The sequence below is a fragment of the Miniopterus natalensis genome, chromosome 10, assembly GCF_054644295.1.
Source record: "Miniopterus natalensis isolate mMinNat1 chromosome 10, mMinNat1.hap1, whole genome shotgun sequence".
NCBI lineage: Eukaryota > Metazoa > Chordata > Mammalia > Chiroptera > Miniopteridae > Miniopterus > Miniopterus natalensis.
Window position 1 is genome coordinate 39979691 of NC_142090.1, and position 13986 is coordinate 39993676.

The 13986-nt window shown below is 36.9% G+C and overlaps 1 protein-coding gene across 4 annotated transcripts in view; it reads left to right on the forward strand.

Annotated features, from left to right (window-relative positions):
• The first annotated feature begins 819 nt into the window (after positions 1 to 819).
• The window catches only part of VPS41 (VPS41 subunit of HOPS complex), a 184681-nt gene continuing 171514 nt past the window's right edge, over positions 820 to 13986 (forward strand). For all 4 annotated transcript variants that reach the window (XM_087821080.1, XM_016199147.2, XM_087821082.1 and 1 more), the window contains exons 1-2: positions 820 to 862; positions 9446 to 9484. In XM_087821080.1, coding sequence (XP_087677206.1) covers positions 842 to 862; positions 9446 to 9484 — 60 coding nt within the window. In that variant the 5' untranslated portion in view covers positions 820 to 841. The remainder of the gene's footprint in view (positions 863 to 9445; positions 9485 to 13986) is intronic.

Genomic DNA, 13986 nt, shown 5'->3' on the forward strand with positions numbered 1-13986 from the left:
CTCTCTCTCCCTCTCTCTTCCTCTCTCTAAAAGCAATAAAAATATATTTAAAAAATAAAATTCCTGGAAACATAAAGAGGGAATCATTCATTCTAAAGGTTTTAAGTAATACAGTGGTTTTACAGATTTTACCAAGGAGAAATTTTTATTCTATTGTGTATATAGTTACCTATAGAATATACTCAATACAAGTTTAACAAATTATTTAAACAAAGAATTTTTAATGCCAATGTCCAGATTCCAGAAGAAAATGTCAACTTAAAGTAACAAGCAGTAGAAGCTAGGTAAATATTTTTGGAGTATAAATTGTTCTTTGGTTCATCTCTACAAAGACTGTTTTATATTCATTTAATACACTTTTTTTTAAAAAGGCAAGAACATTTTTAGACAAGTGGCATTTGGTAATCAAGTCCTTAGCATCAGATGAGGCCAAATTTAAATCCTGTTTCTGCCTCTTATTAGCTATAGGACCTCTGAGGCACGGTGTTCTCTATAAGTGGGAATAACAGTAGCGATTGCTGAAAGGATTAAATGAGATAATTCCTGCAAAATTGTAAATCCAGGCCCTGATACACAGTAAATATTAGTAAATATTATAATAATCAGGGAAAATAACACCAACAGTAAAGTAAAGCATTAAGAATGGTTATGTTCAGATTTTCCAAAGCATAACCTCACTGAGTTTGGAGAGTTGGAAGCAGAAATAAAGGCCCAATAACCTAACCAGATAGAAAAGATGTCTGGGCTCAGATGCTGCTAAAACTACATTTCCCAGCAGGCTCCGGGCCTCGGAGTATGCTTCACTGTTTCCGGGTATGTCACGTGACTACCGGGCTGCACCATGGCGGAAGCTGGGGAGCAGGTAAAGGGTACAACTGCTGGGCAAGGGTAGGGAAAACGTAGGTGAGGTTGGTTCGGACCTTGGAAAGGCGCGGGGGTGGGGGCTGCGGACCTGCTGGAGGGCCAGGCAGGCCCTGGGCAGGGCAGGCGGGTACCGAAAGGCAGTCGGGAGCAGAGCCGCGTGAGGGCACCGGGGAAAGCCCACCGACACACCCCCAGCGTTTGTGAGGAGGCCCTTTTTTAGGCTCTCCTCCTGTGGCCTGTGCTCGGTGAAGTTTTGGCTTGAAGGTTACCACAGGGACTGAATGCCCCTGGGAGGCGTAATAATAGATTACTTGAGTTTTGAGGCCAGGTAACTGAAGTTTAAATTCCTTTCCACTCGAAGTAGCACAGTGATTTGCAGGAGGGCTGGGAGAAAGTAGATGATGAGTTTTGTTTCGTATCTGTTGCGTTTAGGTACAAAGCTAAGTCACTTATGGCCTGCAGCAGTGGTCAAGTGCATCTGTTCTGGAGCAGAAATGACTAGGCTCCAGTGCTGGTTCTCTTTATTAATACGTGAATTTAGGCTAGTTATTTAACTTTTAAATATAAGATAGAGATAATATAGTGCTGTCTTGAGAAGGTGGTTTAAATTGGAGTGAATTAGTACACAGAGTTAAAGTACTTACTAAAACTTGGGCATAAAGTTAGGAGACGAATTATTTGTTGCTCACAGAAGATCAGATGGCAATGACCAGTCAACACCTGGCAATGTGGCACTGGAGTTTAAGGTAGAAATTAGTGATTGCAGTAGTTATATTCATACAGGCAATAGTGGCAGCCAGACATGAGTTGAAATGACATAGGAACATAAATAAGACAAAAAGAGCAGACAGAGGCTGGAACCTGGGGAAATACCTTAATTTTCCATTTCCAGGGTCATTTTTAAGCTTAGCGCTGTTTTTCCTCACAAATTAACAGGGCCACCAGTTTCCATAATTGCCTCTAAGAAGTTATTTGTTGATGAGCTATTTAGTATCATAATAACAGAAGCTTACCAAGTTTCTAATTTGTACTATTGGCAACATACTTTACTTACATCATGAAAATGTGCCCTTTTTACATTTGATATATGCCGATAATTAAGAAATAGGTAGAAATTTGATTTGGGTGGTCATTGTGGTAAGAGCTTCCCTTTTCTGTTTTAGGCAGTTCAAAGGAAAATGCTCATTAAGCACACGTAATTTCATGACACGTTGCTGGGTTTGATGATAGTGGTGAGATTGGTTTTCATACTGTTAACCTTTCATATTGAAATATAATTTTTTGGTGGTTTGATTTAAAAGCAAAAAAACAAGCTCCTTACATCCTTAGATATAGAGTAGTAGAAATGGAGAGAGTTGCTCTTAGTATTTACTACTGTTTTGTGCAGGAATTTGGCCAACCTGTCTGATGTAGAAAGACACATAGAAGGTTAGTGATAAAATAAAAATGCTTTGAATTTGTACAGCACTTTCCAGGTTAGAGAACCCTTTCACATTCGCATTTGGTCCTCAGAAAAGAATTCTGTGTGGGCAATGTTTATCCTGATATATATGTCAGGACAAGCACCTCCTATGTTCAGACTTTCCAGTGGTTTCTCTTTGCACTCAGAGGTAAAGCCAGAGTCCTTATAATGGCCTAGTTGCCCTACAGGACCTTGCCCCTGTTGCTCTCTCCCCTTTCTCTGACCTCATTTTTCACTACTTTTCTTCCCTTCTGTTATTTTGCATCAGCTATACTGGCTTTTTTACTGTTCCTTCAACAAAGCTGTCTTGTTTCTACCTAAGGGCCTTTGCTCATGCTGTACCGTTTTTCTGACCCGTGATATCTATAGGGCTTTCTCCCTCATTCCCTTTATGTCTTTTTCCAAGTGTTATCTTTTTTATTTTCAATTTTTATTCTCTCCTGAGGATATGTTTATTGATTTTAGTTTAGAGAGGGGGAAGGGAAAGAAAGAGAGGGAGAAAAACAAACAAACATCCATGTGAGAGAGAAACATTGATCTGTTGCCTCCCACATGCCCTCCTACTACCGGGTATCAAACCAGCAATCCAGGTATGTGCCCTGACTGGAAATGAAACTTGCAACTTTTTATCGTGCTCCCACCAACTAAACCACACGACCAGGGCTGTCCAAATGTTATCTTTCTGAGTGATTTCTTCCCTGACCATTATTTGAAACCTCTTCATTATTTTTTTTCTTCGTGCTTGTCTATCTTTCTCTGTATATTCTGTATGCTTCTGTGTTCATTTCTGTATATTCTCCCTATTAGAATGTAAGCTCCATGATGGCAGAGATTTGTTCACTCCTATATGCCTGACACATAGAGTAGTGCTTGATACTCAGTACATATTAAATGATTGAATTTTCCAGGTAAACAGGAGAAATTCAGACAGGTTACCTGCTCAGACTTGTATCTATAATAAATCTCTAGTCATCTATCTTCAAAGCTTATGATTTTTCACTAGAACACCCTACCTTTTAAAAAATACTTAAGAACCTAATTCTAAATAAGTTTTTGCTTTATGAAGTAGAATTAGCTCTTACTGCCTTTATAAATTTTCTTCAAGCCATTATTTCACTTTTAATGTCTTAACAGCCAGTAAAGGGTTAGAGTAGGCATTCACACCCTACCCCCACCCCCGGTGGTATCAGTGTCATTTTCAAAAATACCAGTCAGTAGTAGAAAGGAGGAAACATTCACAAATTGTTGTCCTGTTTATTTTTTAAAGAAAGCGAATAAATAAATGTACCTATATTTAATCTATAAATTGTCCTTTGTAGATTAAAAATGGTTAGGCTTTTCTCACTTTGCTTATTTGTGCATTTCACATTTTACAGTAGGAAGCCATTAAAATCTCAACTAAGGTGGTAGGCCTTTATTATACAGTTTTGTTTTGTTTTAACCTCACTTGATATTTTTCCATTGCTTTTCAGAGTGGAAGGGGGAGAGAGAGAGAGAAAGAGAAAAAAACCAAACAGAAACAGAAACATCCATGTGAGAGAGAGACACATGGATTCGTTGCGTCCTGCACATGCCCCCACCTGGGGCCAGGGCTCAAGCCTGCAACCAGGTACCATTTTCCTCGGCCCAAATTGAACCCAGGACTCTTCAGTCTACGTGCCGATGCTCTAACCACTGAGCAAACCAGCCAGGATTGTTATACAGTTTTTGAAGGCTAAAAGGGTGCAGAAGTGAAGTTAAATAAATTTGCTAATTGCTCTGATCTAATACTTTGAACCTTTTAGAAAATCTTGACATAATTTTTTCCTCCTCTAAATGCTTTAAGGAGTGAGATGTGCTTTAGAAGTAACTATGATAGGTTAGGGTAAAGGAAGCTTTTTTACTGTAAATGCAAATAGCTCTCCATGATAAGCAAGACAAAACTAAACCTCTCCTCTTAAAGGTTCTGGGCATTGTATTCTTTGGTGATTGCTCCTCCTGCCCCCATTTAATTTTAGGAAGAACCAGTATAGTGAGATCTGTACTGAGTTAACAAAATGTAAAACAGTTCATAGACTCTCAAACTAAAAATCACTTTTTGGATATGAATAAATATTTTTTAAGAGTTATTGGGATATCTTTGTTTATGCTGAATATGGTAAAGGTAGTTCCCCAAAATACCTACATATATGTTATATAGGAAGAGATAATAACTTGCCTTCTGTCTGGAAATCTTTTTTTAAAAAATATATCTTTATTGATTTCAGAGAGAGGAAAGGAGAGGGAGAGGGAGAGATAGACACATCAATGATGAGAGAGTCATTGATAGGCTGCAGCCCGCAACCCAGGCACGTGCCCTGACCGGGAATCGAACCCTGATCGCCTGGACTGATCGCCTGGATCCTAGGTCTATGCTCAACTGCTGAGCCACGCCCGGCTGGGCTGCCTGGAAATCTTCTAAACAGCAGTTTTTCTAGCACCAAAATGATTTATAGTTGACCTTCATAATCACAAATGCCCTACAATATTTGTCCATACCTCTCTTATGAATAACATTCTACTTGGAGTCTGGTTGTTTGTGTATTTATCTTGTCTATCCTACAGATTGCTGAGTCCTCAAGAATAAGGATGAGAGCTTACTCATGTCTGTAACTCTCACAAGGCTAGTGTTTTGCAGGTACTATGTGCTTAATACAACGTTTAAATGAATTTATTAGGGGGAGAATAACCTTCTGAATTGAAAATGTCAAACTGTAAGTAAGGTTCAATAGAATTTGGGTTGTTATTTTATCTTACTTGAAACTTTTCAAGGTTGTTAATTCAAATGTATTGTGGATTACTTGCACTACATAGATTCTTACTCTGCCAGCTCCCCAGGCACCCTTTCATCAGTAGTTAATTGCCCTATTCAGGTTTTCTGACACTTCCGATTGAGTTTTGGAAGATTGTATTTTTCTTGGAATTTGTCCATTTCATCCAGGTTGCCCAGCTTTGTGGCCCATAGTTGTTCTTAGTATTTTCTTACAGTCCTTTGTATTTCTGTTGGGTTAGTTGTTACTTTACCTCTTTTGTTTCTGATTTTATTTGGGTCCTCTCTTTGTTTCTTGATGAGCCTGCTAAAGGTTCATCAATCTTGTTTATCTTTTCAAAGAACCAACTCTTGGTTTCATTGATCTTTTATTTTATTTTTTAATCTCTATGTCATTTATTTCTGCTCTGATCTTTATTATTTCCTTCTTTCTGCTTACTGTGGGCTTTTGTTGTTCTCTTTCGAAGTCTTTAAGTTGTAGTGTTAGATAGTTTATTAGAAGTTTTTCTTGTTTTTTGAGGTAGACCTGTAGTACTATGAATTTCCCTCTCAGGACTGCTTTCATTGTGTCCCATGATTTGGGGTTGTTGTGTGTTCATTTTCATTTGTTTCCAGGAAGTTTTTTATTTCTTCCTTAATCTCTTTGGTAACCCATTCATTGTTTAATATCGTGCTATTTAGCCTCCATATGTTCGAATGTTTTTGAGTGTTTTTACTGTTGTTGATTTCTAATTTCATGCCATTGTTATCCGAGAAGATTCTTGATATGATTTCAGTCTTCTCAAACTTGTAGAAACTTGTTTTGTGTTGTAACATGTGGTCTGTCTTTGAGAATGTCTCATGTGCTCTTGAGGAGAATGTATATTCTGCAGCTTTGGGGTGAAATGTTCTGTAAATGTCAGTTAAATCCATCTGATCTAGTGTCATTTAGGGTCACTGTGTCCTTATTGATTTTTTGTATGGAAGACCTATCCAGTGAAGTCAGTGGGGTGTTAAAGGCCCCCACCATGACTGTATTGCTGTCGATCTCTACCTTAAAGTCCTCCAGAAGTTTTTTTATATATTTAGGTGCTCCTATATTGGGTGCATATATGTTTATCAGGGTTATATCCTCTTGTTGGTTTGATCCCTTTAGTATTATAATTTGACCTTTATTGTCTCTTGTTAAGGCCATGAATTTGAAGTCTATTTTGTCAGATACGAGTATCGCTACCCCAGCTTTTTTTTCATTTCCATTTGCATGGAAAATTTTTTTCCATCCCTTCACTCTCATCCTGTGTGAGTCTTTTATACTGAGGTAAGTCTCTTGTAAACAGCATATATTTGGGTCCTGTTTTCTAGTCCGTTCAGCTACCCTATGTCTTTTGATTGGAGCATTTAATCCATTTACATTTAAGGTTGTTATTGATAGGTACTTACCTATTGCCATTTTAATTCTTTATGCCTGTGTTTTTCTCTCTCTCTGTATTTCTACTTCTTATTAAAGCAGTCTTCACTTTGACCATTTTTAAGTTTATGATTCAGTGGCATTAAGTAAATTCACATTGTTGTTCAATCATCACCAGCATTCATCTCAACAACTTTTCCTCATCACAAACTGAAAGTCCATACCCATTAAATAATAACCCTTCATTACTCCATCCCCAGCCTTGCTAACCTCTGTTTTACTTTCTGTCTCCTACAATATTTGTCATTTTGTGTCTGGCTTATTTTACTTAGAGAACAGCACAATTTTATAACATTTTCATGATTCGAAGTTAGATTATTTGAAAAATAGAGTGTGAATTTAAAAAATGCGTGAAAACCACTGACTTCTTAAATTGTAATCTTTCTCAAGGTTGAGCCTTGTTTCTTAGATCCCTCACTGGGGACATTCATGTCATTTCCTGTTTGCCTGTGTCTAGAGCAGGGGTGGGGAACTTCTGGCCCAGGGGCTGTATAGGGCCTGGGAAATGATGTGGTTTCAGGCAGGCGCAGGCAGAACTTGAACTTCAATAAATCTAGGAGCTTTTTTCGTAGCTAATTTTTAAGTTGATAATTTTGTATGGCCAGTGAATGGTATTATAAATATCCAAATGGCCTTTGGTTGAGAAAAGGTTCCCCACCCCTGCTCTAGAGCATTAAGCATAGGGCTTGATGAAGGAATGAAGCTAAGAAATAACAGACCAGGCTAATTCTTGAAGTTACTTATGCATTGCTTTGGTAGGATTGTGGACAAAAGTATAATTTTTTTGAGGCCATAGCTGTCTTTGGGAGGTTTGTGCTGGTGCTGAGGATAAGTCTGAGAGATACGTGGGTTAAATGTTCTTTATTGATTACTAGAGTTACAGGAAGTGCCTCCGAAAGCTTGGTTTTCCCTGAAGATGCAGGTTTCTGAGATCGTACTGCTTTCCATTGGGGAGCAAGAGTGTTTCTGGTTTAGAGTTTTTGAATTGAAATTTCTGGGTGGGGACTTAAGTTTTTGACTTAATCAAGAATATAAATGGGATATTTGCACTTTACCCCTGGTGTGTATTTTAATGGATTCTAAATTTAAAAAAAATTCCTTCAGTTTAATACACGTTTTGAAAAGATTAGTTAAGTGTCCTTTCAGAGTTCTAGTGTTGGAAAATAGGAACCTATATGTGGTTCACTGGCACAGTTGTGAAAGCTTGGTTTTGCTAATGCTACCAACTTAATAATCAGGGACTTTTAGAAAGTTCAACCTCTAAGCCTCAGTGTTCATACCTCAGAGGTAGTTAGGAAATTTTAAGATGCTATCCGTAAAGCATTTAGCATTATGAATATATATATATATATATATATATTCAGTAAAGATGTCAGAATAGTGACTGTTAATATTAAGTGGGCTGTGTTCAGAAGAGAAGTGTAAGGATGGTAGGTGGACTAAAACCTGGAACTTGGAATGGTCAGCACAGAGGAGAAACAATTTAGAAGGATAGGCATGATATGTGTCATTAGCTCTGGAGAACTGTGAGATAGTAGTAGAATAATTTGATTTTTTTATTTGTCTTATTGGTGTTAAGAATAAAAAGTTACTGTGGAGAGATTGTAGCTCCAAATTAATAAGAACTTCCTAATACTTACAATATCATTAAAGTAAGTTGGCTGCATTGGAATGTAGAGTAGAGCCTCATATTCATCATGGTTAATGATGTAACTACAGTAAAATTCTTAATTACAAGTAGCTTTCATCCCCATTTTACAGATGTTTTTTGAGAGCAGAGACTATATTGTCCACAAGGCTGATCTTTAGGCAGCCTGCCACCTGCCAGGTTCTAACTGATTTTCCATGAATAAAATTAAAATGTTTTCAAACACCAGATTTGTGTTTATCATGCTGTCCAATTTGCATTTAATAAGATATGCATTTAACTTTTTAAAAAATACTCATTTTTTTTGTTGAAAAAATATTTGTGTCTAAGACGTCCTTGCCTCATTTTTTTTTTTGTTCTTTCTTTATCTCATGGGTTGTTGTAAAATGCTTACATTCAGTGTCAGCATATTAGTTGTAACCTTTTATTGCTATTGATATCTATAAATACGTTAAGTAAATCTTCATTTTGCTGACCTCTTTGAGGATGCGTGGCATCAGCAGATTCTCTTTTTCAGTGGACAGGTGAGAGATTAGCAGGATCAAGTCAATTTTTCCCCTTTTTGCTTTGTTTTCTACAGAGCAGCAAGATTCATTGTCTAGCAAAAGGGAAACTGTTAAATGGTAGAATTTGTCTTCCAGTTAATGGTTTAAAGAGTGGATATAAATTATACAGCTTGTTTGCAGTGTCTGATAGGTACCACTCTAGGGGAATTCTTTTGTAAATGCTGTTTAAGCAAGACAATCATTTTGACTCAATCAGATTAATAGTATAATAATTAATAGCACAAGAGCTTTTCAGTACCAGATTGGCTTACAGATATTTTGAGATGGCAATTTCCTCTTCCTTTCTGAGATCAGTAAGACTGCTTTGCCGGAGTCATTTCAATTTTTAGAAAGGGAAAAGCTTTTCATATACGTACATGACAGTTCCTGGGGTCATTTGTTTACCTGCTGACTACTCAGGGTAGGTCAGCAGGAACAGTGGATTTGTGTGGCCCCAGAGTTACCATCTCAGTCCTGCAGGGTGTAGAGAAGTAGGAGGTCTGTGAGAGTTGAACCTCCTAGAGTCCTTTAAACTGTATTTGCAGATTACCTCCAAAAAAGGGCAGGTGGATATTGGTGGTGGGAACATTTGCATTGAATTGCATTACATTTCAAAGGACTCGTTTCCTTTGAAACTATTTTTTATTCTTTTGTCATTGTTCTGACAATTTTCCCCCTCTATGTTTTGCAGGAAACCATGTCTCCTGAAGAATCTACTGATGAGTCTGAGGTAAGGTGGTGATTCAGGAGCCTGGGGATTTCTAGCTAACCATGTTCTCATCATAAACTTGTTCTGCTTTGCTAAATACAGCCTTTCCAAGGCTAGGGTGGTAAAGTAGGGCCATGGGGAATTAAGCCTTGGGGAAGAACATGCCAGTTGTCTTTAAAAATGTTTACTGGATTAGTTTAAAAAGGAAACATGAAAAGTTTTCTCCTCATCTTGAGCAATATTGTAACCTGAAGCATGTTGGTAGTGGGAAAATTGATGCAAAGTTTTATAAACTAATCTTGACATTTAAAAAATCTATTTTAAAAAATAGCCACTGAGCCCTGGCAGCGTGGCTCAGCAGTTGAGCATCGACCTATGATCCTGGACCTATGATCCAGGGGATAGCCGTTAGATTCCTGGTCAGGGCGCATGCTTGGGTTGAGGGCTCGATCCCCAGTAGGGGGCTTGCAGGAGGCAGCCAATCAATGACTCTCATCTTTGCTGTTTCTCTCTCTCTCTCTCTCTCTCTCTCCCTTCCTCTCTCTCAAATCAATAAAAAAAATATTTTTTAAAAAAAGTTAATACTGAAGATGAGTCTGGGCAGAGAGGCTAGGCACATCTTTGGTCTTTGGGGAAGAGGGAACATATGCAGAGAGCAAGTGATGAACTGATGAACGTGCATGTGCATTCATCAAACCATGAGGGACTCCTTGTGGCTGGAATGTAAGAGGAATTTGGTGAAATGAGGCTGGATAAGAAAACTAGGGTGAGGTTCTGAAGTTCTTAATCTGTCAAGCCAGACAGTTTGGATTTGATCCTGTGGACATTGGGGGTGCGTCAGCCAAAGCCTTTCTTGTTGGGGGTTGGGATAGGGGCTGGTTGGTGACAGGTACACTGGAAAGAGACCCATGACATGACGTTCTAGTAGAAGTCCCCATGAGAGATAGTAGGAAGGTAGGAGTCTGGCCTGGGCAGTAGGAGAAGACAAAGAGGAAATGTTTCTCAAGTTCAGTCAATAGGAAGTATGTGAGAGATGAGCTATATGGGGAAGTCAAGAAATTTACAGAGTAGCTTAGCTGTGTTGTAGGAAAATGAGTAAATTCCACTTATAGGCAGTTAAAGGAAAAATACATTCTAAGCCTAAAGATTGATATGTCTATATTCAGAGGAATTTTTTTCCTCTAAAGTGGTACTTTTTAATCCAGTGGTAACTTCTTTTATAGTGGTTTTGTTCAGGCTGAAACAAATAATATGCTTTTATATTAAATATATTTTTAAACAAAAGCAAGTGAACACACTAATATCTGGGATTTTAAAATCCTACAAGTTACTACTTATAGAGGAAAGTTTTGAGCTCTCTTTGGAGCAAAGATGGTCCAGTGGAAATAGCAGTGTTGGTAATCCATTTTGATAATGAACAACATTACAAAAAGAAACACATTTCGTATAGGAAACAGTGGTTGGCACTTTGGTAAGCTCTTTAGATACATTAATTAGCCTGGTGACTTGGCCATGATTATTACTTTTGCTTTGCAGAGGAAGAAAACAGTGTTTAGTTAACTTGCCCGTGGTCACTGGGCTGGTAAAATGGATTTGAACCCAGTGATCTGACTCTAAAGTCTGCTCTTCTAACTTCTTGTTCAATTACTGCCTCCAATTTCACTGTGCCCTCTCTAATTTTATGTCATACTCTTCCTCTATGTACCTTTGTAGAATTGGACAGGATTAAAAAAAAAACAAAACTTCCTTCTAACTCCTGCCTATGTATAAAGTAATATTTTGGGTGATATTACAGAGTTTCGTTTGTTCACTAGTAGAAGAAAATACCAATTTCAGAATCTTTGAACTTTGCTTTCTTTTCTGGAGAATAGATAATTGTCTAGCTAATTTATATATAATATTAATAATTCTAATAATATTCCTGTTTTACCATAAAATAAAATTGTTTATTTAGAAAATAACAATTATAAATATATTTATAAAATAATTATTTATAAAATAAGTAATGCTAGTTATAAGTTATATCCCCTTTGAAAAGTACATCTATCTCTGTGTGCAGAAATTTACCTGCAAGATTTTTCATTACAGCTTTGTTTATAATATAAAAATTTGGAAACAGGCTAAATATTCAGAAATAAGGAATTATAATCTTTTCAATTGAAAAAGCTTTTTACAAAAATGCTATTTAGAGAAGGGGTTGGCAAGCTTTTTCCATAAAGGTTTAGATAGTAAATATTTAAAGCTTTGTAGACAAAGAGCCAATATTAAGGGTACTGTATAGGTATATAACCATATAAAAATATAAAAATCCACTTGGAGGCTGTACTAAAACAGGTGGTTGGCTGGATTTGACCATGGGCTCTAATTTGCTGATTCCTGATTTAGAGTATAATCTAGTTTCTCTCCATTCTCCAAAATCCACATATAAGCTTAGAAAAAAATGGCCATAAGGTGATATTATGTGATTGTCATTTTATTTATTATCATTATCTGCCTTCATTTTCTAAATTTTTCATAACAAATGTGCATTGCTTATATACTTAGCGGAACAACACAATTTTTTTTTTTAACAAAACACATTAGTCTCTGTATGTTTTATAGTAGTAGTTTGTGTTGATGTCACAGAACTTTTAGGTTGCAGAGCTATGGAGCCCAGACTGAAACTGCATGTCCTTACTTCCCCACCTCAAACTCTACCAAGGGTTTTAGGGAAAAGGATTGGTTTGTTTCTTAGCCTCTTTAGTATATCCAAGATTTTAAATAAGCCAGAATTGTTTTTACTCTAATATACTACATTTTTTCTTGAGATGTTTTTTATTTTGGGATAATTGTAGACTCATGTGCCCTTGTAAGAAAAAACTGGGTATATACCCTTCACCCAGTTCCCAAAGGGTAACATCTTGCATAATTCTAGTATATCACAACTAGTAAATTGGTATTGATAAAACCCACAGACCTATTCTCATCTCACCAGTTTTATATACATTCATTTGTGTGTGTGTATGTGTGTGTGTATTTAGTTCTTTGTCCTTTCATCACATGTGAAAATCATGTGACCACCACTGTATTCAAAATACAGAACAGTTCATCAAGTTCCCTAGTGCTATCCTTTTATAATCATGGCCACTACCTCCCCCACATTCATCCCCTTGCAACCACTAATCTGTTCTCCATCTCTATAATTTTAAGTGTATTACTTCTTAATGGTTGCTCTGGGTATTAAAACATACATACATAATTTATCACAGTGTCTGGTGTCCATGATGTTTTACTACTGGTCAAGTGTTAATTTCCATGTATGCCCCTTTATCCTTCCCACTTTTTATTTTTTTTAAATTTTTAAATTTAATTTTTATTTTTTAAATATATCTTTATTGATTTCAGAGAGAGGAAAGGAGAGGGAGAGAGAGAGAGAAACATCAATGATGAGAGAGTCATTGATCGAACCCGCAACCCGGGCATGTGCCCTGACCGGGAATCAAACCCCGATTGCCTGGATCCTAGGTAGACGCTCAACTGCTGAGCCACGCCTGGCCGGGCTATCCTTCCCACTTTTTAAACACTGTTGTCTTAATATTTACTTTATATTCATTGAGTACATCAGTTGTTATTAAACTTTTTGCTTCCCCTATCAAATATGATTTAAGAAACTCATGAAAAGGATAATTTAGTATATTTACCCCTTTTTAACCATTCCTATGTTAAAATTCTAAGTCGTCTTTTGTTATCTTCTATCTTTTGTTCCTTTCTGTTTAGAAAACTTTAGCCATTCTTTAGGAATAGATTTGCAACCCACAAATTCTCTTAGTTTTTCTTCATCAGAGAATGTCTTTATTTCCTTTTCATTTTTGAGGGATATTTTCACCAGATATAGCATTTGCAATTGACAGGTCTTTTCTTTTAGAACCTGAGAAATGCTGTGCCACTTCCTTCTGGCCTCTCATTTCAAATGAGAAATGCATTGTCATTTGAGTTGGTGCTCCTCCATAAATAATGTGTCAAGTTTCCCTGGCTGTTTTCAAGTGTTGTTTGTGTGTATGTGTGTTTACTTTAATTTTCAGAAGTTTAATTATAATGTCTCTTGGTATGGATTTCAATTTGTCTTTTTTGGGATTTGCTTAGCTTCTTGAATCTGTAGGGTTATGTACTTCCCCAAATTTGGAGAGTTTTCAGCCATTATTTCTTTGAATACATTTTCAGTTTCACTCTTTCTTCTCCTGCTGGGACTTTTAGTATGAATGTTAGCCCTTTTGTTATTGTTCCACAGGCCCCTGAAACACTTTATTTTTTTCAGTCAATTTCTCTCTATTGTCCAGATTGGGTAAATTCTATTGATCTATTCTCAAGTTCATTGGTTCTGTCCCCTGTCATCTCCATTCTGCTATTGAGCTCATCCAGTAAATTATTTCTTTTGGTTATTATATTTTCCATTTTTAATAACTTCTGTTTTTTTGTGGAGATATGCTGTTGCTTCATTTATTTCAAGGGAATTTTTAATTGCTTGTTGAAGCACTTTTATGATG